The sequence below is a fragment of the Carcharodon carcharias genome, chromosome 17, assembly GCF_017639515.1.
Source record: "Carcharodon carcharias isolate sCarCar2 chromosome 17, sCarCar2.pri, whole genome shotgun sequence".
In the NCBI taxonomy this organism is placed as follows: Eukaryota; Metazoa; Chordata; class Chondrichthyes; order Lamniformes; family Lamnidae; genus Carcharodon; species Carcharodon carcharias.
The window spans coordinates 94758210-94782179 of NC_054483.1; the positions used below are offsets into that span (position 1 = coordinate 94758210).

The 23970-nt window shown below is 41.4% G+C and overlaps 1 protein-coding gene across 4 annotated transcripts in view; it reads left to right on the plus strand.

Moving 5' to 3' along the window:
* btaf1 (BTAF1 RNA polymerase II, B-TFIID transcription factor-associated) overlaps window positions 1-22569 on the plus strand; it is a 116645-nt gene extending 94076 nt beyond the window's left edge. For all 4 annotated transcript variants that reach the window (XM_041209779.1, XM_041209781.1, XM_041209780.1 and 1 more), the window contains 10 exons: window positions 3816-3893; window positions 4061-4190; window positions 7279-7420; window positions 10847-10977; window positions 11297-11422; window positions 13938-14090; window positions 15541-15752; window positions 16914-17073; window positions 19615-19785; window positions 21814-22569. In XM_041209779.1, coding sequence (XP_041065713.1) covers window positions 3816-3893; window positions 4061-4190; window positions 7279-7420; window positions 10847-10977; window positions 11297-11422; window positions 13938-14090; window positions 15541-15752; window positions 16914-17073; window positions 19615-19785; window positions 21814-21954 — 1444 coding nt within the window. In that variant the 3' untranslated portion in view covers window positions 21955-22569. The remainder of the gene's footprint in view (window positions 1-3815; window positions 3894-4060; window positions 4191-7278; window positions 7421-10846; window positions 10978-11296; window positions 11423-13937; window positions 14091-15540; window positions 15753-16913; window positions 17074-19614; window positions 19786-21813) is intronic.
* The last annotated feature ends 1401 nt before the right edge of the window (window positions 22570-23970 follow it).

A 23970-nucleotide genomic window follows, 5' to 3' on the forward strand; every position in this document is an offset into this window, starting at 1 on the left:
CCAAAACAGATGACGACCCTCTGGACTTGATCATGTCACAGTTGCTGGAGCTGCAAAGGCAAGCTAGGGAACAACAGGAAGGGATGTCCGTTGCACTCCTTAGATTGCAAGGCACGAGGTGATAGTGCTGGCATTGCAATGCACCAAGGTCAACAGTGGCAGGATGGTGGCTGCCAAGGAGACCTTGATCCAGGGACGTCACTCCACAGCTGCACAGGCTTAACGCCATCGCTGATGCCATAGTTGGCCTCCAACAGTTTGTACGCAAGAGGGGTGCTGGGCAGCTCGATCTCACTCCAGCTACCCCTTCCACTTACAGAGCCAGCCAGGCGCCCTTGGGCACCCATAGGGAGGAGGATGAGCAGGTGCATGCTCCGGGGCCATCCTACCAGGTGACTCTGGGAGTGACCGACCCATCCGAATCCTATCTTCCTGTGACCACAGATCCAGCTTCACAGGCCGAGGAGGGTACCACTGCCACATACCAGAAAGCAGGCGGGGGTCCTCCAAGTCTCGGCCCTCCAGAGGACACCCACCAAAGTAATAGGGCGTCACAGTTAGCAGGCTGCCTCCACCTGTGCTGTGGATGTCCAGGGAGCACCAAGATGTAGCGACAGGGTTAGGAAAGTTAGGTAAAAGTAGTTGCACAGCCTGGCCATGGGTGTTGATCACTTGTACATACTGTTCGTTATTGTCAATAAACTCCTAAGAATGTCACCCTGCCTGTGGCTCCTTGCTCTGATGAGCAGTGTTCTTGTCACTCAGATGTGAAACCTTTCTGTACAAGATAAAAGGCAATCGTCTGAGTCCAGAGCCTCTTGCCTGTGCTCTGTACAGCCTCACAATCCCTGGAAACATTACTGATGCCTGCACCTCGGCGGTGCTGGTCATTGCAGCCAGAATGTAGTGGACAGGTGCCAGAGATTTCTCTCGTACTCCCTGTGTGCTCTCCGCATCTTTAAGGTGGAGCCGGCCCCCAACATACCAGCATCTGTGACCAGTGATGCTATGCACTACTCCTGAAGGGCTGAGGTGCTGAAGGCGGACTACATCAGATGTGGCTAAAGTTTCACGCCTGCGTCTCTGAGATGGCCCTGATGATGGAGCACCCTGGCCATGGAGTGCAAGCGAGCTGTCCTCAGCCTCCGAGAATGTCTGACTCCTGTCTGGCTATTGTGAAGATCTATGGAGTGTCCTTACTGCATGTTGTCATCTTCTTCCTTCGATCAAACAACTATTAGGACCTCCACTGCATCTCCATGACAGGAGCATTCTCACAGAGGGTATTGGCGCTGCGATAAGCCAGACTTGAGTCAAACGTTCACAACTGCAATGTGAGGATCTACAGGGACACCTCACTGAATGTCGTCATCATCCTCCACAAACCTGGCAGCAGTGAGGGCCTCCCAAGTGCACCTGTCTCAACTAGCCAATGCAAGAGCCTCATTCTCATCATTGTCACCACCAAGGACCCCCGCACCCTCGACGTCCTCCTCATTGGAGGACACGTGTAGCTCCTCCATCTCCTCCTCAGCCAGCTCCTCTCCCTGTTGCAAAGCCAGCTGGTACAGGGCGTAGCAGATGATAACAGATGACACCCTCTGCGGACTGTATTGCAGGGCTCCACCAGACCAGTTCAGGCACCAGAATCACATCTTTAGCATCCCAATGACCTGCTCCACCAAGTTGCAAGCTGCTGCTTGAGCCTCATTATAGCGTCGCTCTGCTGCAGTCTGAGGCCACCACACGGGTGTCATCAGCCACGGCCTCTGCGGGTAGCCCTTGTCCCCAGGGAGCCAACCCTGCAACCTCTGTGGACCCTGGAAGACTGCAGGGATCTGCGAGCGACTCAGGATGTAGGTGTCATGCACACTCCCTGGAAACCATGTGCATACCTGCAGGATGTGTTTCTGGTGGTCGCATACCAGCTGCACGATCAGTGAATGGAAGCCCTTGTGGTTGATGAAGTCCACTGAGGGTAGCGACGGAGACCTGAGCACCACATGAGTGCAGTCAATTGCACCCTGCACCTGTGGGAATTGTGAGATCAGAACGAATCCAATGGCCCTTGCATCCTGGCTGTTCCGGTCCTGGGCAAAATGCACAAAGTTGTGTGCCATGGAGAAGATGGCATCTGTGACCTCATGGTTGCATTTGTGGGTGGCGGATTGTGAAATCCCACAGAGGTCACCTATGGAGCCCTGAAAGGAGCCACTGGCATAGAAATCGAGCGCCGTGGTCACTTTCACAGCCACTGGCAGTGGATGCCTTCCATAACACCTTGGCTCCAAGTCCTGCAGTAAGTGGCAGATGTGAGCCACCAGGCGCCTAGTTATGCACAGTCATCGGCGACACTGGTCCTCAATCACCTGCAGGTATGGCACTTGGCATCTATAGATCCTGGGTGGCGCTAGGTGCTGACCAGCCATGGCTCGCTGTTGCTCCTGGGCAGCGTGTGTGGGAGCCCATGCTGCCCCTTCTTCATGAGGTTGCTGCTCCTGCCTTTGCAAGGCCAGGTGCCTCAGTCACTCTCTCCTCCATTTTCTACGGTCTCTGTAGGCCATCAGGCACACAGCATGGTCACCAGGATCCATGATCCTGACATGGTCCTCCTGCAGCATGAAAGAGTGAGAGGCGTGGTTATCGTGGCTGTACTTAGCCCCTTTCCTGGCCCTGTGTGATCGACCCTTAATGCTTCCCAGAGAGTGCTGGTCACCCCTCGGATGGCCAGAGATGAGTGCGCTGCGTGGCTGCCTTGTCAACCTGCGACATGGGGAACATTGGTCCAAACTGGGATGCTGAGATTGCAAGGGGCTGTGAGCTCCTCCAGCAGTGAGCTATATGGCCAGCGTTGGTGAGGAGATTGTACAACGTGTGCAGTCCAACTGCTCTGCAGTCCAGTAAAGTGGTGGTAGACTCAAAGCCTGTGCTTTGTGGTGGGGGGTAAGGTATGGAGCGCTTGGTGGCCCTTTGGTGCCTCCACATTACTCGCATGGCCGGGCAGGCTAGGAGCCTGACCCTAATCATATCACTGTGGCTGCGTCAGATCCGTCTTAATTGCAGAGGCATGGTCATTTTATACAGATGTCCTTAATGTGTGGCTACTCCCCTCACTTACTCTGTCCCCCACCTCGATTGCCTGTGCGCACGATGCAGCGCCAGGGCAGCGCTTGACACACCCAGCAGTTCCCTCTGGGGTCAGGCATCAGTTGCCCCTGGTGCCCTTGAGGCCTATAAACAACGGGCGAGCTGTGGAGAGTGCTGTTGCCCACTCACCTCTGTTCCCCCAAAGTGAAGGCCGCCAAGTGCACGTCACCTCTGTATGCTGTTGTGAAACGTGTCAGCGTGCTTTCCCACCGACGTAGACGGACAATACGGCGAGGTTCCAAGAGCCTGGCGGGGTGGCCTTTGAATTATATGCTAATGTATTACAATTAGCTCCCTGCCGACTGATGGCGGGAACCGCAGTCCACTGTGGGCGGGCTGAGCGGACGATTGTGACCTGCCTTCACGCCGCCGTGAAGCAGGTCGCACTATATTTTCCACGCACATCTCCTATCACGCCCACCACTGGCAGGCTCAGAAAATTCTGCCCTAAGTGATCAATTCTGTTTAATTCACCTTCATAGATTCAGTTGCTGAGGCAAGATTTTAGAATCAACTCTCAACACAGATGAGGTTTAATGTCTTTTGTGGATTACTGAGTACAATGACCAAGAATTTCCTGCTCTAAGTGAACTAACATTGCATTGTAGTTCAAAGAATGCATTATACAACATGTGTTAATGTGTTTTGCAATGTATCTTGTGTTTCAGGCTGCAGCACCTTGTGAAAAAGCACAACCTTGTTGTCGCATCATATGATGTTGTTCGAAATGACATTGACTTTTTCAAGTGGGTATATGCTTGTCCTTACTCTCAACAGCAAATATTATGTTTTACCTTCATTAAGTTGTGTGTTTGGCATATTTAGCTATTTAAAATTGAATTTGTTTTCATCAGCCTTTATTTCAGCAGAAATAAATACTTAGCATGAAGCATTGATTTTCCTTTGTTTTCAGAAATATCAAATGGAGCTATTGTATTCTTGATGAAGGTCATGTCATCAAAAACGGCAAGACAAAACTGTCAAAGGCAGTTAAACAGCTAACTGCAAGCTACAGGCTGATTCTGTCTGGGACACCGATACAGGTATTTATTGTTGTAGTTAAAGAATTTACTCCCTAATAATGGCACAATGAGTTGATATGGGGGAAGGAACAGAAATCATCAGGTGGTTGATGTGGAATGAGAAGGAATTTATTATCAGATGCATTGATGAAAGATGCAAATGCAATTGATGTACTGGCCAGGCAACATTAAATGGATGCACATAGGGTTATGGCATGTGAATTTGTATAGATCAAGGCATTGTGTGTATATTTAATGGAGCATGAAAATTGGAGTATTCTGAAAATAAATCCACTTTCTGAAATAATATTGAAATTCCAGATGACCTGAAAAGCATAGTGTAACTGTGAAGTAAGCATTTGTGTACACATGTCACTGCAAACTGCTTGTGGAAATGTCAACTTTTTGAGTAATGCTTTGGTCATAATGAGAAGCTATTGAGTCATACAAATCACTTGTAAATATCACAGGTCTCAAGCTAAATATATTTCTCACTACATGGAGCTCCCCTTTATATTTTTTTAATAAAGGCTAGGCAGGAGTACTCTAGCTTTAGCTTGATGGCTACAATCCAAAGTAGTAACTTTCTCAAGAATAGGTGGTTATCACCAGGATAAAATGTGTGGGTATTGCATACTCCACACAGTGATGCAGAAACTATTTATAAGGTGAAGTCATTTTAAATATTGTGCACAGTCTCTTTCACATAGATAAAACAAGTTAGGTGAGTAATCTGCTAGAACACAAGAAATAGGAGCAGGAGTACACCAGCCGTTAAGCCTGCTCCACCATTCAATACGCTCATGGCTGATCTTGTGCTTCAACTTCATTTTGCTGTCATTCCCCATATCCCTTGGTCCCTCAGGGAATTAAAAATCTGTCTATCCCAACCTTAAATGTATTCAACTATGGAGCATCCGCAGCCCTCTGGGGTAGAGAATTTCAAAGATCCACAACCCATTTGAGTTAAGTAAGTTCTCCTCATCTCAGTCCTAAATGATCAGCCCCTTATCCTGAGACTGTGCCCCCCCCCCCCCCCCGTGTTTTAGCCTCCCTGACCAGCAGAAACAATCTCTCAGCATCCACTCTATCAAACCCCTTCAGAATTTTGTAGGTTTCAATGAGATCACCTCCCATTCTTCTAAGTTCCAGAGAATGTAAGCCCAATTTACTTGACTTCTCACCATAGGACAACCCCCAATTTAGTGAATCTTCGTTGTACTACCCCCAGTGCACAAAACTACACACGCTATTCCAGAGGTGGTCTCACCAAAACTCTGTACAATCGTAGCAACATTTCTTTATTCTTACTCCTGCCCCTATTTTCTATGTTTCTATTTTCTATGTTAATCCCGTTGCAATAAAGGCCAACATACCATTTGCCTTCCTAATTTCTTGTTGTACCTACATGCTAACTTTCTGTGTTCCTTGCACAGGTATACCCAAGTCTCTTTGAACATGAACACTTACAAGTTTCACGCTTATTAAAAAATATTCTACTTTTCTATTCTGATGACCAAAGTGAATAACTTCATAATTCCTTATATTATACACCATCTGCCGCTCATTTAACCTGTCTATATCTCTTTGCAGCCTTCTCACCTAGCTTGGTGTCATCATCAAACTTTGATACATTACTTGCTGTCGCTTTATCTAAGGCACTAATATAGATTGTAAGAAGCTGAGGCTCCAGTATTGATCCTTGCAGCAGTCCACTATTCACTGCCTGCCAACTTGGAAAAAGCCCCATTAATGCCCATTCTCTACTTTCTTTCTGTTAACCAATCCTCTATCCATGCTAAAATATTATCCCCAACTCCATGAGCCCTTATCTTGCCTATTAAGCTTTTGTGTGTCACCTTATCGAAAGTCTTTTGGAAATCCAGGTGTACCGCTGGTTCCCCTTTATCGTACTCTACTAGTTACATCCTCAAAAAACTCTAATTTGTCAGTCAGAATTTCTCTTTGGTAAAATTGTGTTGACTTGTTCTAATCATACTGTGCTTTCCTAAGTGCATTGTTAAGACTTCCTTAATAATAGATTCCAGCATTTTCCCAACACCTGATGTTTGGCTAACTGGTCTGTAGTTCTCTGTTTTTTCTCTCCCTCTTTTCTTGAAAAGCAGTGTGACATTTGCCAACTTCCAATCTAATGGGACCTTTCCTGAATCTAAGAAATTTTGGAAAATCATAGCTAGCACATCCACTACTTTTGCTGCTATCTCTTTTAGAGCCTTGAGTGTAGGCCAACAGGTCCCAAGGATTTATTGGATTTTAGTCCCTTGAGTTTCTATAATACTTCTCTGCTGATATTATTTTCCTTAATTTTGCTGCTCTTTTTAGTCCCTAGTTTACTTTCTATCTCTGGTATGAAACTCGTGTCTTTGCTGTGAAGACAGACACAAAATATTTGTTCAGTGCCTCTGCGTTTCCCTCATTCCCCATGATAATTTCTTCTGCTACAAAATAATATAGTTATCACTGAAGGTTCAACGTTTCTAGCTGCTGTTTTTTAGACTATCCCAAAGAACTAATTAATTCCTGTTGGGATAAAATGTCTATTACATTTCAGGCGGTAAGATGGTGGCATAATGGTAATGTCACTGAACTAGTATTCCAGAGGCCCAGGCTAATGTTCTGGGGTCATGGGTTCAAATCCCACCATAGCAGCTAGTGAAATTTAAATTCAGTTAATAAATCTGGAATATTAAGCTAAACTCAGCAATGGCGACCATGAAACTATCATCGATTGTCATAAACACCCATTTGATTCACTAATGTCCTTTTAGGGATGGAAATGTGCCGCTCTGGCCTATATGTGACTCCAGACCCACAGAAACATGGTTGACTCTTAACTGCCCTCTGAAATGTTCAGTTCAAGGGAAATTAGGGATGAGCAACAAATTTAGGCTTTGCCATCAATATCCGCATCCCATGAAAGAATAAAGAAAAAAGCCTGGACAACACATTTATCAATTAGAATATGATATTTAGTCTCTTTAAATTATTGAATAAATTGGAAGTAAATGCTTAAGAAAAATTGAGCTGCTGAAAATTCTATATAAGTACATGGAATATTCATTTTGAAAATCAATTTGTGTCAATGCAGAACAATGTCTTGGAACTTTGGTCATTATTTGACTTCCTGATGCCAGGATTTTTGGGTACTGAGCGGCAGTTTGCAGCCCGTTATGGAAAGCCAATATTAGCTAGCAGAGATGCTAGGAGTTCTTCAAGGGAGCAGGAAGCAGGTAAGGTTACATTTTGAACCCAATTAGCTGCATAATATTGCATAATTCACATCTGATTCTATGTAATTTTAAGTACAGATAGAGGGTTTGTTTGGGTATTTTGTGATCTAAAATGCACTGCCTGAAAGCAGATTCAATAGAAACATTCAAAAGAGAATTAAATACTTGAAGGGAAAAATTTAGTGTTTTGAGGTAAGGGCAGGGAATTGAGATTAATTGGATAACTGTACCAAAGAACAGACACCAACAAAGACACTGAGCTGAATGTTGTCCTCCTGTGCTGTATCACTCTGTGATTATGGGGAGAATTTTCACGTCAGCGTGTGGGGACGAGCTTGGCACGCCGATGCATAAAATGACACGCGGTGACGTCGAACGTGCTTCCCAACGCCACTGTGCGTCATTCAGATCTTTCATTCAGCGGGCACACGCTAGAGGCAGCTGCACGTCCACCGAAGTGTCAAAGGCCTGTTAAGGTCGTTAAGAAACCAACTAACATAATTATCAGTGCTGCCCGCCCAACCTTAAGACTGGCAGGCAGGCGAAGAGCCCAAGCAGCCTTCGCGTTTTTCAGGAAACCTCATCCACAGGCAGGATGAGGTTTCTTGAAGGTTTTATTAAATAAATAAATACATTTTTCACATTTAATAAACATGCACCTGGGCATGATGGGACATGTGTAAATAATTTTTATGTTTCTTTATTGAAAAATCTCAATATGTACTTGATCTCCTGAGGCAGCTCCATACCTCAGGGAGACTTCTGCGCTCTTTCGTGCAGGCTCCGACTCTCCCTCTTCTCCCCACCCGCACAAGTAGCGCTGAGCGCTACCGGCCACGTGTCATGCTGGGTGGGCCTTAATTGGCCCACTCACGTAAAATGGTGGCACGGAGCCGATCGCAAGCAGCGATCGGCCTTGCTCCCAACCAGCCTGCCTGACAGGGAGAAAGTTCTCCCCTATGATTTTGTTACTCATTTATCAAAATGCAGTATTACCATGCAGGATCTTTTTGGGTAATTTGCTGTATTATCTTCTGGTAGCTCAGATATTGGGTAAAATATGACAATACACTTACTTTAGACAAGAAAATTCCTTTGGCAAGTTACCTTCCATGTTTTTAATCCTTGGAATGCTAGCAGATTCTATGCAATTTCTAAATTGCTAGGTTAAATGTTTTTGGAAGTTTCCAGATGACATTGAGACACTAAAGCATTAATGAGTAATATTAACTCTAAACTTGTGGAGTAAACACTTAAATACAATTTTAGGCTGTAATTCTTATCCTTTTTGCAATTTCCCCCATTCTCCGTCTTTTCCTTCAAATATTTACCCAATTCCCATGTGATGGCTACTCTTGAATATGTATTCATATATTTTCATCACCCTATCAGACAATGCATTCCAAATCCTAACCACTTGTGTCACCTCTGACTCTTTTACCAATCAATCACCCTCCTGGCTACCTGGCCTTCAACCATTGGAAGCAGTTTCTCTTTATCTACTCTATCTAAGCCCTTCATGATTTTAAACACCTATATCAGATGTCCTCTTGGTCTTCTGTGCTCTAAAATAGAATGGGGGTGTGGGGTTGACTAGATTGCTCTGTGGGGAGCCAGCATGGACTCAGTGGGCTGAATGACCTCCTTCTGTGCCATAAATGACTCTGGCTCTAAAGTGAACATCTCCAGCTTCTCCAGTCCATCTGTGTAATTGTATTCCCTCATCCTTTGAACTATTCCTGTAAATGAATAATGAAGAAATAAGCTTCATACATGTACAATTTTCTAAGTCTCCATTGCTAATATGTTAATTTTCTGGAATGGACTGTCCTTGCTGACTATGGAAGATTTGTATGTATCATATTAGTTCAGATCATTGCTGGAGTTAGTTGTTTATCCCCAGAAGGTTGGAATGATATTGTGTCACTGGAGGCACTAATACTGCTTCATCATTATTATTATCATTATTATAGTGCATAGTGCTGCCCAGTTCTTCAGTAATTTTTGTTTAAAAGGAGCATTAAACTCTTCACTCTTCATGACAAAGAAAAGTAGCTAGTAATTGTCCTGTCAAGGAATTAACTAACAGTTTGTATCTAAATTCAACTATGCAGCAAGAAGTGCACAAAACCATCTTCTGTATCATGATATTTTGAATGTTACTGTACTTGAAATCCCATAAAGTGATTCACCTTTCATGTTACACAAAAAAATGTTGTTCCTGTAATTTGAAAAAAGTTAACAAAGCAATTTTATTTTTGGTTTTAAAAGTTTATCGGAAGAATTTTGCCCTTGGCATGCGGGATCAGCGCCTGTGCAAGGGGGTGGGGGGAGTGCTAGCCGGCCGAGCACAAACTTCACGCGTGTGCATGAGAGAGCGCTGAATAATCTCGCTGAGGCACAGAGCTGCCTCAGAGATGAAGAGTATATTGAAAAAATTATTAAACATCAGAAAAATTTTATAAAACATCCCCTCATGTGACCCTGTCACATGAGCAGGGACATGTTTTTAATTAAAAATTAAAGTTGTTATTTCATTTGTATTTGCTTTTGTAGATCTCATCCCGCCCGTGGATGAGGTTTCCAAAAAAATGCAAAGGTCACTTGGACTATTTGCCTACCCGTCAACCATTAGGTTGAATGGGCAGTGAAAAATTAAGGACAGTTGATAACTTAATGGCCTTAATAGGCCTTTTAATTGTTGGCAGGCGCGCTGCCAGCTCTGGCATGCGCCCTTCGACTGAACTATCACATGACTGAGCATTGACATCAGCATGTTCAGCTGACGTCATTTCACGCTTGATCGGGTTGGGCGCATGCCCACCCACCAAGCTAAAAATTCTGGCCTATATTTCTGAGTGCAATCCTTGTACCAGGTTGCTCTTGTTAATTGGCCTGCTATTTTTAATCTAGGTAGGCTGCATAGGTGTAATCAGGTCCTGCCATGTTCTGGACTTGTTTTCTGAATAATGAGGTATGAAATCAGATCTGATGGGCACACCATTGCCTGGTGCTTATATGACTCTTGCAAATGAGGTGTGGGAAGAGTAGGAGTTGCACCAATGAAGTATTTTGAATTTTTTTTATGACAAAATGGTACATTTAAATGTAATGTTCAGATAAATTGGCATTCTTTTTTAAAACAAGTATGTAAAAATAATGAAGTGATAAGTATAAGAGTATTTTACTTCATTTTAAATCTTGTCCATTAAGTAGATTGCTTTGGTTGATATTTTGTAATTTTATTAATTCCATCTTATTCAAACTGTTGTGGAATGAGCCTGCAATTGTGCATCAATCTTTTTGATTGAAAAGATGCTAATTAATGTATTAAAGAGTAATTTGGTGTGATGAGATTTCAGTTTTGCATTAGTTAATCAGCAATTCAGAGTAAACATTATCCATTATGCAATACACGTGCCATAGGTGTTCTTGCAATGGAAGCATTACATCGACAAGTGCTCCCATTCCTGCTACGTAGAATGAAAGAAGATGTTCTTCAGGATCTTCCACCCAAGATTATTCAAGACTATTACTGTAATCTCAGTGCTTTACAGGTATGTTGTCATATCACATATCTCATGAAAAATGGTCCAATAAGACACTTAATTATTTTTAATCGATTTAATTATGACCTGAGTTTCATTTTTTTAAGCTTAAGAATTCCAGGAAAATTGTTTGGGAATCATGGTGATAAAATTTAGGACTATAAATAATTTAAGACTATCAATCATTTTATAAATAGCAATTCTTGAAATGACCATACTAAAATGGAGAATATTCTATAGAATAAATGTTTGTTGGGCAAATAATACTTTCTTATTCCTTGTTACTTCATGTTCACTTTGACACCATGTTCTTTTATTTTATTTATAGGTACAGCTGTATGAAGATTTTGCCAAATCTCGTGCTAAGTGTGATGTTGAAGAAACAATATCTACAGGTACCCTCTCAGAAGAAAATGAAAAACCTAAATTGAAGGCTACTGGACATGTATTTCAGGTAAATAAGTTTCTTGATTCTCCCAAAACAGAACTGTACTTGAGGCTAATGCTCAGATATTCTAGTTCTGCAAGAGTTATATTTAGCTTGCTATTTACTTTGGATCAATTCTGGATTATTAAAATACTGATGGAAGTAATAGATGCTTGTGTAAGGTTTGTCAACACAAATGAAAGCCTTTGTCTCCAAAAAAAATCTTAGCAATTTACAGTATTCTGTTCCTGCATTGTGATTCCATTGATTTGCATTGAATCATTTGAATTTCATTATTTAATTTTTAATAACAAATGGATCTTGTGTGTCTTTGCTCATGGACAGACTTGGATGCAAGGTAAGAAAAGGATCACATAGAGGGAAGCAGAATATTGAACAGATATCAAGGTGTGGAGCAGTTTGGTGAAAGGGGTGTGATAGGGTGAAACATGAGGCCCGAAATGTTTGACTAGGTTTAGTTTTGTTCCTTGACAAGAACATACCCACAGACTGAGACCAGAAGTGTTCACCTGTTCAAGGCGGATCAGCAACCTCCTAGAAGTGAGGCCAAATCAACAACAAGTTACATTTAACTAATTTAAATACATTTTCAGTTATTTTCCTCCTTTATTTTTTGTTCATGAGATATAGGCACATGCCACTCACTGACCTCTGTCTCGAGGTGAATCAGACTATGCACTACCTCAGCACCCTATTCGTCTCCAAGCTGAGATTCTGATTCCATCCCTTCTCATTAGAAATACCACCTACTTCTACCTCTATTGCATCGGCCGTCTCCATCCCTCTCTCTGCTCATTAGCTGCAAACAACCTCATCCATGCCTTTATCATCTCAGCTATTCCAATGCGTTATTAGCTGGCCTCTCATCCCCCACTGTCTGTAAATAAGAGCTCAACAAAATCTCTGCTGCACCCTATTCCACACTGTCCTGCTGACATCACCTGTGCTCTATGATTGGCCTACATTAGCTGATACTCAGCCAATCCGTCAGGTTTAAAATGTTCATATTTAAAACCATCTTGATCCTCCGTATCTTCTAACCCCCTTCAGCATTCAAATCTTTTCCTCCCAAACTCACTATTCCTTTGAATCCAGCCTCTTGTGCATTGCTTCACCTTTGCCAACCATGCTGTCAGCTGCTTATGCCTATTTCACTCCTTAAACCTCCGTGCCTCCCTTCCTTCCTTTCTGCCTCTTAAGACCCTCTTAAAGTCAACTCTTCAACCAACCTTTGAGTCAACCCCCCTACTCGCATTCTATCTGTTTCCTTATGCAACTGAAAAACACCTAGGGCAGAATTTTACCCTTTGTCATATGCGCATGTGTGAAATAAAGTACGTTGATGTCAGATGATCAGCTGCTCACATTCCACGCTGGGCGGGCCTTAATTGGCCCACCTGCATAAAATTGCGGCTCAGGATCAATCGTGGGCAACGGTCGGCTTCCCGACCTCCCCACCAAGCACCTCCGCCAAGGGCAAAATTCTGCCCCTAAGAACATTTTTATATATTAATGCTTGCTGATAATAATGGAGAAGAGATGCATTCTGGTGAAGTTGAGCACTGCATTATGAGGCCATGCAAATTAGGAAACTAGGTGCTGTATTTTGTTCTAAATAAACTCCACCAACATTGATACAGAGGATAGAGACTGCATCACTGTACCTGTCTTGTGCGCTCTTATTGTCTTGCTTGCACTTTCTTGCACTCTAAGTTTACCTCCCTAATGCTCCCTTTCTCATTCTCTCTCAGATTATTTACGTTTTCTAATTATCAATAAAACACGATGTTTTACTTGCTTTTGAAATTGAGTTTTTGTCTTTTGAAAGACTCAAATTAGGATTGGAAAAGGCACATTTTGCTCTTCAACTTGATATACTTTTTGAAGTTGAATATAATTCAAGAACTGCAACAGGGGTGTAGTCATTATAGCCTGTTTATGTTTATCTCTCTTACACTATCTTATAGCATTTTCTGTCCTATATGCCCTTGTCCCTTCATGCTCTTCTTCCCTTCCTGCCGTCTTTCCTTATTCCATCACCTCTGTCATTCCACCCCTGCTATCAAGTCTTCTGCCTGTTGCTCCTACCCTTCTAGGTTAGCTACACATTATAACAACACGAAATCTTTCAAAAACCAAATGGCCAGCAGCCCAGCTCACTAGTGAAATAGTTTATGCTGAGGAAGGGAAATGAGGCAGAAAGCCTATTAACTGAGGCTTAAGATAGCGATGTGGGAAAGCAAACTGAATATAGTGTCATGTTGTCACTCAGCTTTAAGAGGACTGAAAGGAAAGTATTATGTAAAGTATACATATGTACTTTGCAGCTTAAAATTAGCTATAAATGTGGTGTTACCATCCTGCAAGCACAGAAAATATTGGCTGTGAATAAAATTTTAGAGAAATTATCAATGTAGAAGGCAAATGACTACATAAATACTCATGCAACTTTTTGATTCTGTAAGCAATCATAGTAAAGAGCAAACCAGATAGCATATTTGAATTGATACTTTATTTCCAGGCCTTGCAGTACTTGAGGAAGCTCTGCAATCATCCAGCCTTGGTACTGACTTCACAACATCCAGAATTCCAGCATATTATAGAGCAGCTTGCTGCTCAAAATTCATCTCTTCATGATATTCAACATGCTCCTAAACTCTCTGCTTTAAAACAGGTACTGTGTTAAATTGTGCTTGGGGATGATTATTCATCTAGACCTATTTGAAGAACTGTTATATTACACTAGCGTCCTTTAAGCAAGTTTTAAAATATCACAAACATTTTTATGTGCAGAAAGTTTTGAAAGCTGTATACCAAAGAGCTGCTCACAGGATTTTATCTTTTTCCTCTTTTAATTTCATTTATGCTCATCCACACACTCACTCGCCCACACACCCATGCTTGCACTCATGTACATGTGCACATACTCACACAGAGTAAAATTGCCTCACTAAGTTTAAAATGATTGCCAAAATTTGCTGGAGTGATTTGAAAAAATTTGATTATTTTTCACCTTTGTCTGCCTTTACTTGTCACCTCAAGCTACATTCCTGCAACCTACCCCACCTAAACAATTTGTTCTAGGATCAGGATTGTCTGCTGCAAATGTTATCTGACCATTTTGTTTGGCCAATACCCTGAGACAATGTTTTAATTCAGTAAGCAATCATTGTAAAAGACAAACAAGGTCGCATATTTGAATTGATAATTTTTGTTTCTAGGCTTTAAAGTGCTTGAGGAAACTGCATCATTCAGGTTCTTTCTGAGTAGCATTAAGCCTGCCAGTTTATGTTGTCAGCAAGTTTATCTAAAGCTGGGGAGGGACTTCTAGAGCTTAGGGCGGAGGCAACTGAAGGCATGGCCACCAATGGTGAAGCATTTAAAATCAGGAATGCTCAAAGGGTCAGAATTGGAAGAGTGCAGATATATGATACATTGGGATATATTGAGCAGAAGGAGCTGACAGGGATAGGGAGAGATGAGGCCACGGAGAAATTTGCAGACAAGGATAAGAATTTTAAAATCAAGGCATTTCCTGACAAGGAGCCAATGTAGGCGATGATGGGCAAGTGGAACTTGATGCTGGTAAGGACATCAACAGCAGAGTTTTGAATGACTTTGTTTATAGAGAGTGGAATGTGGGAGGCCAGCCAGAAGCGTTGCAATAGTCGAGGTAGAAGGCATGGATGCGAGTTAACTGCAGCATATGAGCTGAGGCAAGGGTGAAGCTGGACAATGTCTATTCCCAACTCCGTAACAATGTTAATGATGGGGCACAAAGATTTCATTCGGCTAGTACTCATCGCATAATGCATTGCTGAGCATCTACATATCACGTGGAACATAAAGAGTGGCATAGGACTTCTTTAGCTGAATGGTTTGTTTCTCTGTCGTAAATTTTACATAATTTATGTAACTATGTAAACCTAACCAAGGAGCTGGACCAAAGAAATTTGTCTTATGATGGCAGATGAGTTTGAAAAACTAAAGGTTGGAGACGCTAGAGCTCTAAGTCCTCAACATATTACATGGCACTCTACTTTTTTTCCAATTTCTCACCTTGAATTCATGCTCTTTTGAAATTACACTCGCTAAATTTTTTAAAAACTATGTTCTTCTTCTAGTTGCTGCTTGACTGTGGACTTGGCAATAGTGGAGCCTCAGAAAATGGTACTGAGTCTGTTGTAGCTCAACATAGAGTTCTCATTTTCTGTCAGCTGAAGAGCATGTTGGACATTGTAGAACATGATTTGCTTAAACCTCAGATGTCAAGTATTACTTACTTAAGATTGGATGGCAGTGTGCCTGCAGGCCAGAGACATTCCATTGTAGCAAGGTAAGTAAGATGTCCAAGAACTGATAGATGCATTGTATAATACTTAGTGTAAGGTCTCCAATGGCTTAGTGGTTAATTATAGTATGTCCTGCAATAAGCCACATAGACCAAACATTTCCAGTGTTCATCCCTGTACTTTGTTGACCTGGCCATGATAGCTTTTTCTTTCTGGATAAAGAAAGAGAAAGATCAGCAAGGATTCCCACTCCTATCATGTGGCTCCCATATGGACAGTGAGTGAGCAGGAACTGAACTACCCTCTCTGGTTGAAAGATATGATACTGTCAGGTCTCATGCATAAAGAATGGCTACTTTTATACCAAAGGACTGCTGACTGAGGAATACTGCAGAGAAACCAATAGCTTCTAGTACAGTTCGCTATTCGCATCTAGCAACCTGCTAGAATTGAGTTATCTAGAATGGGCACCCCCCCCCCCTCTATACTTCTGAGCTATATCTTTTGCAGGTAATGGACAAAAGTATGTTATTTCTAGAGATTACATGGGTTGCCCACCATGCACTTCTGAACTCCTTTGACTGGCAGAAAAACAGTACACTATCACTGAGCCTAAAACTATCAAATTCACACTAACTTATAGGCAGTTGTTTGGTAGTACAGAACTTGAGAATTGCTGAAAAGGTTTTTTTGTTAAAGCTTTTTGTCTTGCACTCATCAAGACAATTCGCAAGAAAATAACCAATGTCAGGGGAAACAACATGTTTATACTTTGGAGGAGTGTGCTGAGAGGTTAGCAAGTGGACTCTGGTAGAGGGATTGCCATGGAGAAAGCACCAGTTGTTCACTTGCAACAATCAACACTCTCTTCTCATAAAGTATAAATATGTTCTTTCCCCTGACATTGGTATTTTCTTGCAAATTGTCCTGATGAGTGCAAGACAAAAAGCTTTCAAAAAAAAAGCCTGTTTTTCAGCAAATCCATAACACAACAACCAATCTAAATATATTAAAAACTTGGAGGAAAGGGAAAAAATTCCTTGAATTATATAACAACGGTCAACCAATAGCTTGTGTGTACTTAATAAGATTTTACTTCTGAACAAAATATTTTAATCACAGAATGTGAATATAGCATGAAGTACGCCTTGTTGAATCATATACATTTATATTAATTAAACACTAATATATTTGTATTTTGTTAGGTTTAATAATGACCCTTCTATAGATGTCCTGCTGTTAACCACCCACGTGGGTGGGCTAGGTCTTAATCTCACTGGAGCAGATACGGTAGTGTTTGTAGAACATGATTGGAACCCAATGCGTGACCTGCAAGCAATGGATCGGGCTCATCGTATTGGACAGGTAATGTGCTCTTTATTTTAAAGCCATTAGGTTGTATTATAAAGCATTGAAGGTGATCAGATTATTTGACAGTGTAATTGCTTGAAACAGTGCAGACATTTAATTGGATGCTACTTTCTTTTGTTACCTAAAAGTGCAGTATCTGTGAGGGAGATGGTGGCGTAGTGGTAATGTCACTGGCCTAGTATTCCAGAGGCCCAGGCTAATGCTCTGGGATCAAGAGTTCAAATCAAATGTAATTACTTTTTTTTTTATAAGTCAGAAATTGAAAGATGGTCCAAATAATGGTGGCCATGAAATTGTCATCAATTGTCATAAAAACCTATCTGATTCACTAATGTCCTTTGGGGAAGGAAATCTGCCATCCTTGCCTGGTCTGGCCAACATGTGACTCCAGATCCACACAATGTGGTTGACTTTGAACTGTCCTCTGAAAAGGCCTTGGGAGCTACTCAGTTTAAGAGCATTTAGGGATGGGCAACAAATGCTGGCCTTATCAGTGATGTTCACTTCCCATGAAGGAATAAAAAGGCTCAGATTTTGCTGTGGCCATGTGGCAAAACTGTCAGTACTTTCTGTTTTTGCTTCACTGAAATTGACAGCAACTTAAGGAGTTTAGACAAGCCCAGAATAACATGGAAATCCAGAAGTTGCTCTGAGTGAGTGTACGCTCTTGCTAATGAATTGACAAGAACTCCTACTTCCACATTATTAATCTCACTCTGTAACTATCGCAAGGGTTTTGCCCTGTTGAATGAGGTGGAGATGGGTTTTTAACCTCAAACCTTCATAATTACTGCTAAACACTCCTACTGAACCTGAAAAATTAATCTTATATTTGTGAAATGTCATTCCTTCACTGTCGCTGGGTCAAAATCCTGGAACTCCCTACCTAACAACACTGTGGGTGTACGTACACCACATGGACTGCAGCAGTTCAAGGTGGCAGCTCACCACCACCTTCTTGAGGGTACTTGAGGATGGACAATAAATGCTTTACTAGCCACATCCAGCCTAGATAAATGGAACTGAAGTCATTAGTGACAATGGAGAGTGCTTTTAATGCAAAAGTTTTTTTCTATTTCTTACTGCCAAATCAACTACCACCAAGGTTCCCTATATTAAACTTTTTTTTTATAATTTAAAGCATAATTCTCAAGGAAGTTTCAGAAGTAATATTGCAGATTGGGAACAATTATTATATTTAATTTTCAGATACCTATAACATTTTTATTACAAAGCTTTATTAGTGTTACCTAACTCTGCTACATGAGTATTGTCACATGCTTGGCTGATTCTGACTGAGGAAGTGATTTGTTGGTTGTAACAGCTGTTTGCTTGAATATGCTGACTTTGGCCTGTCTTGACCAACTTTTCACTGAATATGAGTAAAATTGACAAAAAAAGAGTCCATAAACAAAAAAGGAAAACTCTCAAAACACTCAGGTCAATCAGTATCTGTGCAGGGAATAAGCAAGTTAACATTTCAGACCCTTCTATCTTGGAAGATATTGCAGATGAATAGCATTTAAAAGCAATATAACAAAGGAATGGGGCGGAAAGACGTTGTATCACACGAGGCAGAATTTTCTGTCTTCCGGGTGGGCGAGCCCAACCCAATTTCCAGCAGGCGGGGAGCCAATCCCCACTGGAGAAGCAGGCCCTGCCGCCATTTTGCGTGGGCAGGCCAATTAAGGCACGCCCAACGTGATGTCCGCTGGGAAGCATTATGCGGGGGTGATTCCCCAAAAGCGAGAGTGCGCTCTTTCGCGCGTGCGTACAAAAGAGCACACATCTCCCTGAGGCTAAGTGCTGCCTCAGGGAGGTCGCTGACAGTTTAAAAACATTAAAAATAGAAAAAAAAAACTCTTAATATGTCCCCGTCATGTGACAATATCACGTGAGATGGGACATGTTCATTAATTACACTAAAACTTTATTAAACTTTTTAAATCCCTACATGAAACCTCATCCCGCCGGTGGATGAGGTTTCATGTTTTTTCTATTGTCCTTCGGGGCTCCTGGCCTGCCCCCCAACCTTAAGGTTGGACGGGCAGGCCCTTTTAATTGTTTCAATGATCCTGTCAATGGCCTCAATCGGCCATTGAGAGGTCAGCGGGCCCACGGCTCATTTTGCTGCAGGCCCGCCTTCCTGAAAGTTTAAATGGCGAGGTATGACGTAGGGGGTTCCCTCTGATCTCATCCCGCGTCATTTTATGTGACAGCGAGCGGGTCCCGCCCCCTGCTCGCCGTTGGCAAAATTCAGCCCATGAGAAAAGTGCTTAAATGGAAAATGGGGATTGGTTGTTAATGGCTGAAGTGATAGAAGCATGAAATAATATCAAACAAATAAGAGAAATCAGACATTTACGAGACATGGAAGTTTTGAATAGCAGAGTTGGGTGGGGTGGCAGGAGGGTGTAAAGCAAGTAGAAATACAAGCATGGAATTTGATAATTTGATGCAGACTCTAGCAGCCCAGGATCCTGGGTGAAAAGTCATTACTTTGAAAATTTAAACATTTTTTTCTTTATCTTCCAGAAACGAGTTGTTAATGTTTATAGATTAATAACAAGAGGAACGTTGGAAGAAAAGATCATGGGATTACAGAAGTTTAAAATGAGCATCGCAAATACTGTCATTAGCCAAGAGAATGCAAGTTTCCAGAGCATGGGAACAGACCAGCTTCTGGATTTATTCACTCTTGACAAGGTGAAGTAGGAAAATTTTGAAACAAAAGCAAAATACTGTGGAATGCTGGAAGTGCTCAACAAGTCAGGCAGCATCTGTGAAGAAAGAAACCGAGTTAATGTTTCAGGTTAACGACCTTTCATTAGAACCGGGTAAAAGTTCAAACTGTAACAGGTTTGAAGCAATTACAGAGGTAGGGAACAAAGTGGGATGGGGATATCATAAGGGAAGGTCTGTGTTTAGGTGGAAGGCAGGAGAGATTAAATGACAAAAGGGATCAGATTGCAAAGCAAAATGAGATAGTAATGGTAAAGGAACAAAATATGGATCTACTGGAGATGAGTTGCTGTTTTACCTGGAAGAAGTGTTTGGGGCCCTGGATGGTGGGAATGGAGGAGGTCAAAGAGCAAGTGTTGCATCTTCTACACCTGCGTGGGAAGGGGAGGGGGTGTTGGGGGTGATTGATGGATGGACCAGGATGTTGCAGAGGGAATGGCCCCTTTGGAATGCTAAATGGAGCGAATGTGTTTGGTAATGGTTTGACACATGAATTAACATAAATAGTGAAGAATGATCTGTTGAATGTGGGTGCTGGTGTGGGGTTTAAGGTAAGGACAATGGGAACACTATTAAGATTCTGGCAGGGAAGGCAAGGGGTGAGAGCAGGAAATGGAATGGACAAGGTTGAAGTAGAGGAGAATCCTTGGGTGAGAAAAAAGGAAAATGTCTACATTTCCTTTGGCAACTGCAACAAAACAAAGAGTATCTAGACTTTCCTTCCATTTTTTATGATGTGGTATAAGGAAGGAATTGAAATTGGATGATGATTCTACAAATCTTACGTAATACCAGCAGAGAACTTCCTGAGGTATACTCAGGACCTATATATGATGACAGTTGAGACTGATTTTTTTCTGTGTGTTTTGACATTTTACCACCATATTCAACAAACCAAAGTAATAGTTTTTCTTAAATGTTGACTGACTAGAAGGATTAAAGCCATAGAGATGTTCAGTAAACCAGTATGATTTACATTAGACCCCAAATTGGCAGGAATGGAAATCTTTTAGTAATAGTTCACATTTAGATAAAGGATATTGGTTTATCATGAGAAATTTTGAGCTTTACTTGGCTTTAATATTTTTCTGTCATGAAGGGAAGGTCTTCAACATAAACATGACCTTATAGCATTTTCTCCTTTATTTTTGAGACTTGTGAGAGCAGTGTTCTTACAGAGATCTATGCTCTGTACCACCTTTACTGTAGATCCATTGGAGGCTGTGAGGCTGTTTCAGATGGGAATTGAAAATCATGTCACATCACAGTTGTATGTTGTGACACATGCTGGTCAGGGCTGGGAAATTGAAACGAGAAACCAAGTAAAAAGGAAAGAAAATGTATTTCTAAATATACATAGGGTCTGAATTAATGGTGGCGTGTCACCAAGCTCTTTTTTGAAACAGTCAAAATAGATCTGATCGATGGGCAGAAGAGTGACACCAGCAAATTTGCTCTTGCAGAGCCAACTTGGAATCAAAAGGGCTGAATGTCCATCTTCTCCAGCTGTAATCATTCTATGATTCCAATGCTGATTCATTGCTGTTCTATGAAACGGTGTGGTACCAAGGCACAAAGTGATTTGTGCATTTAGGAAAACAGAAGGAAGCATTCAATATAATGGCAGAACCCAAAGCCCATGAACATTTCAAATAAAAACAGAAAATGCTGGAAAAACTCAGCAGGTCTGACAACATCTGCAAAGAAAAAAGAGTTAACGTTTTGAGTCCGTATGACTACTTCAGTTTGCAGCGCAGGGCATCCAAAGAACAGAACACATAAGTGTAAGCCCCCTCGATAGGAGACTGTGTCTGCAGTCAACAACACTCCCTGAAGTTAAAACTGTTTTATGCTATAATTGAGGAAATCCTGATCTATTGCCATTTGACTTAAGAATTGGGCTACTTACTGATTGTTGCTAATGATTGAGTTGCTTTTTGATTTGACAAAGTATCTTCACTTTTCATTATACCTTTTTTATTTTTTTTAAAGGATGGTCAGGAAGATAAGGGATCTAGTTCCACTGAGAAACCGTCTGTAAAAGCAATCTTGGAGAACCTTGGAGAACTTTGGGATCAGCAACAATACGACACAGAATATAACTTGGATAATTTCATGCATTCGCTGAAATAAAATGTACTTACGTAATTGCAGCTAAGCCATGCCACTGTCACAGGATTGTTCTGCTGATATTCAGCAAGTTTCAGCAATGTATAATGAAATGCTGATAATAATATGTAAATACAGTCATTTGAAAAGGGTGAGCATAAAATGGATATTTCTAAAACCATTGTTTCAGAAAAAAGTAGAGCAAATAGTCACCCTGGCTTAGTTATTTGCACTGTTTTATAATTTTACATGTAGACACTTATCCAGAGCAGATATACTTGAAGCAACATTCTTTGATGTCTTAGGAAACAAAGAACCTGTTCTTGAGGAAAAGATTTTCCTATAGTTAAGGAAATTAATGCCATTATGTGACATATGTATGATACAGTAACTTCTGTACTCGAGTGCACAATCTGAATTTGATTGAAAACACAGACCTCCTCCACTTTTTCCACAGTGGAAATTGATTCTTTGCTGCGTATTAGTGATAGCTTTCAATTTATTTGCAGATCTATGATAATTGTAGATGTTAAATAGAAATAACTTTGTACTTGGGTTTAAAAACAAAACTTCTGAAATTGAGTATTATAGTCCATGGTATTCCTTGGATTGAAAATAAAATTCAATTGAAAGATCTAATTGCATGAATTTTGAATGTGTTGATCTGCATCGTTCACATGGATTATTCCTAATTGAACAATGGAAGTACATGAGCAACTGCCGTACTTTATGGTACAGGTATCTATTAAATAATTTAAAGGAATTATTAAAGAATCCACTTAAATTTGTAATAGTAAATTTAATCAATTGAGTTAGAAATATTACAACTCTGGTTTACTTTATGCTTTTCTCTAGTTCTGTTACTTTGTTAAATCTATTGATATAGGAATTGAATTACATCTGTTCTTTGCCTGAAGACAATTGTAGATGTTAAATAGAGATTGCTTTGTACTTGGGTGCACTAAATACACTTGGTCTTGATTCCCTGTGTGCAACAGCATGAGTGATCAGCTAGTGTTGTCTCAAAATGTTGCACAGAAGCTTCATTCATGCCTTGTTCATTGTTTGTGTTGAGAATTGTGTAAACAATGAGCCAGTGTGCGAGTTGGATCTGGACTTAACTAGAGATTAACCAAAGGCCTTTAAACTTTCACAATAATGAGAAATGTACAGTATGTGAACTTGAGTATTATGGTATATGTGTTTAGTGCAGTTGCTATAGCTGTTTCCGGTGTACTTTGGTCTCTTGAGAACAATCTTAATGTAACATTGCTTTCTTTGCATTTGGCAAAAGTAAGGGTGTCAATATGAAAACTTGGTAATTGTTTGTAAATCATGTAAAAACAACTTGCAGATTTAATATGGTAAATATTTTACATATCAGGGCAAGCAGTAGGACAATTAGAATAAAATGGCAAAGAAGGTCAATGATAGATTTTGAGGAGGCTTTTCGTAACTGGATGAGAAGTGGCAAAGCAGAGCTATTTAGGGAGGGGGCTCCAGAGAGTTGATATAAACAGCTGGAAGCTCTGCCAGCCAAGTGAGGAACATTGGAAATGAAGGACCATAGGACACAGTCTTGGAAATAGAGCTAGAGCACAGGAGGTTGCAGGGTAGGGTGAGGAATGGTAATTAAGGGATTTCCTGACTCGAATAAAGGTTTTGAATTTGAATCAAGGGGGATGGAAGATGTAGGTACAATGAACAAATAAGATACAAGGCAGAATTTAAAGCAGCCCCATGAGCCAGTGTGCGAGTTGGATCTGGACTTAACTAGAGATTACCAGGCAACTTGGTGGGGGAGGGTGCAGGCTGTTGGTGGTGGGGTTTCCGTAGAATAATGTGAGAGGTTCAATACCAGGAACTGGGCCAAGTTACATGGATGGTGGGGAGGTAGTAATGCCACATGGAAGCTGGGGAAGGTAATTGAGCTTGATTAAAAAAAAGTAATTATGTCACATTTGCATGCCTCTGACTGGAATTAAATGTTACCTTCTGAATTAAACATACAGTGGAGGATAATTACGGGTCAACAGATCC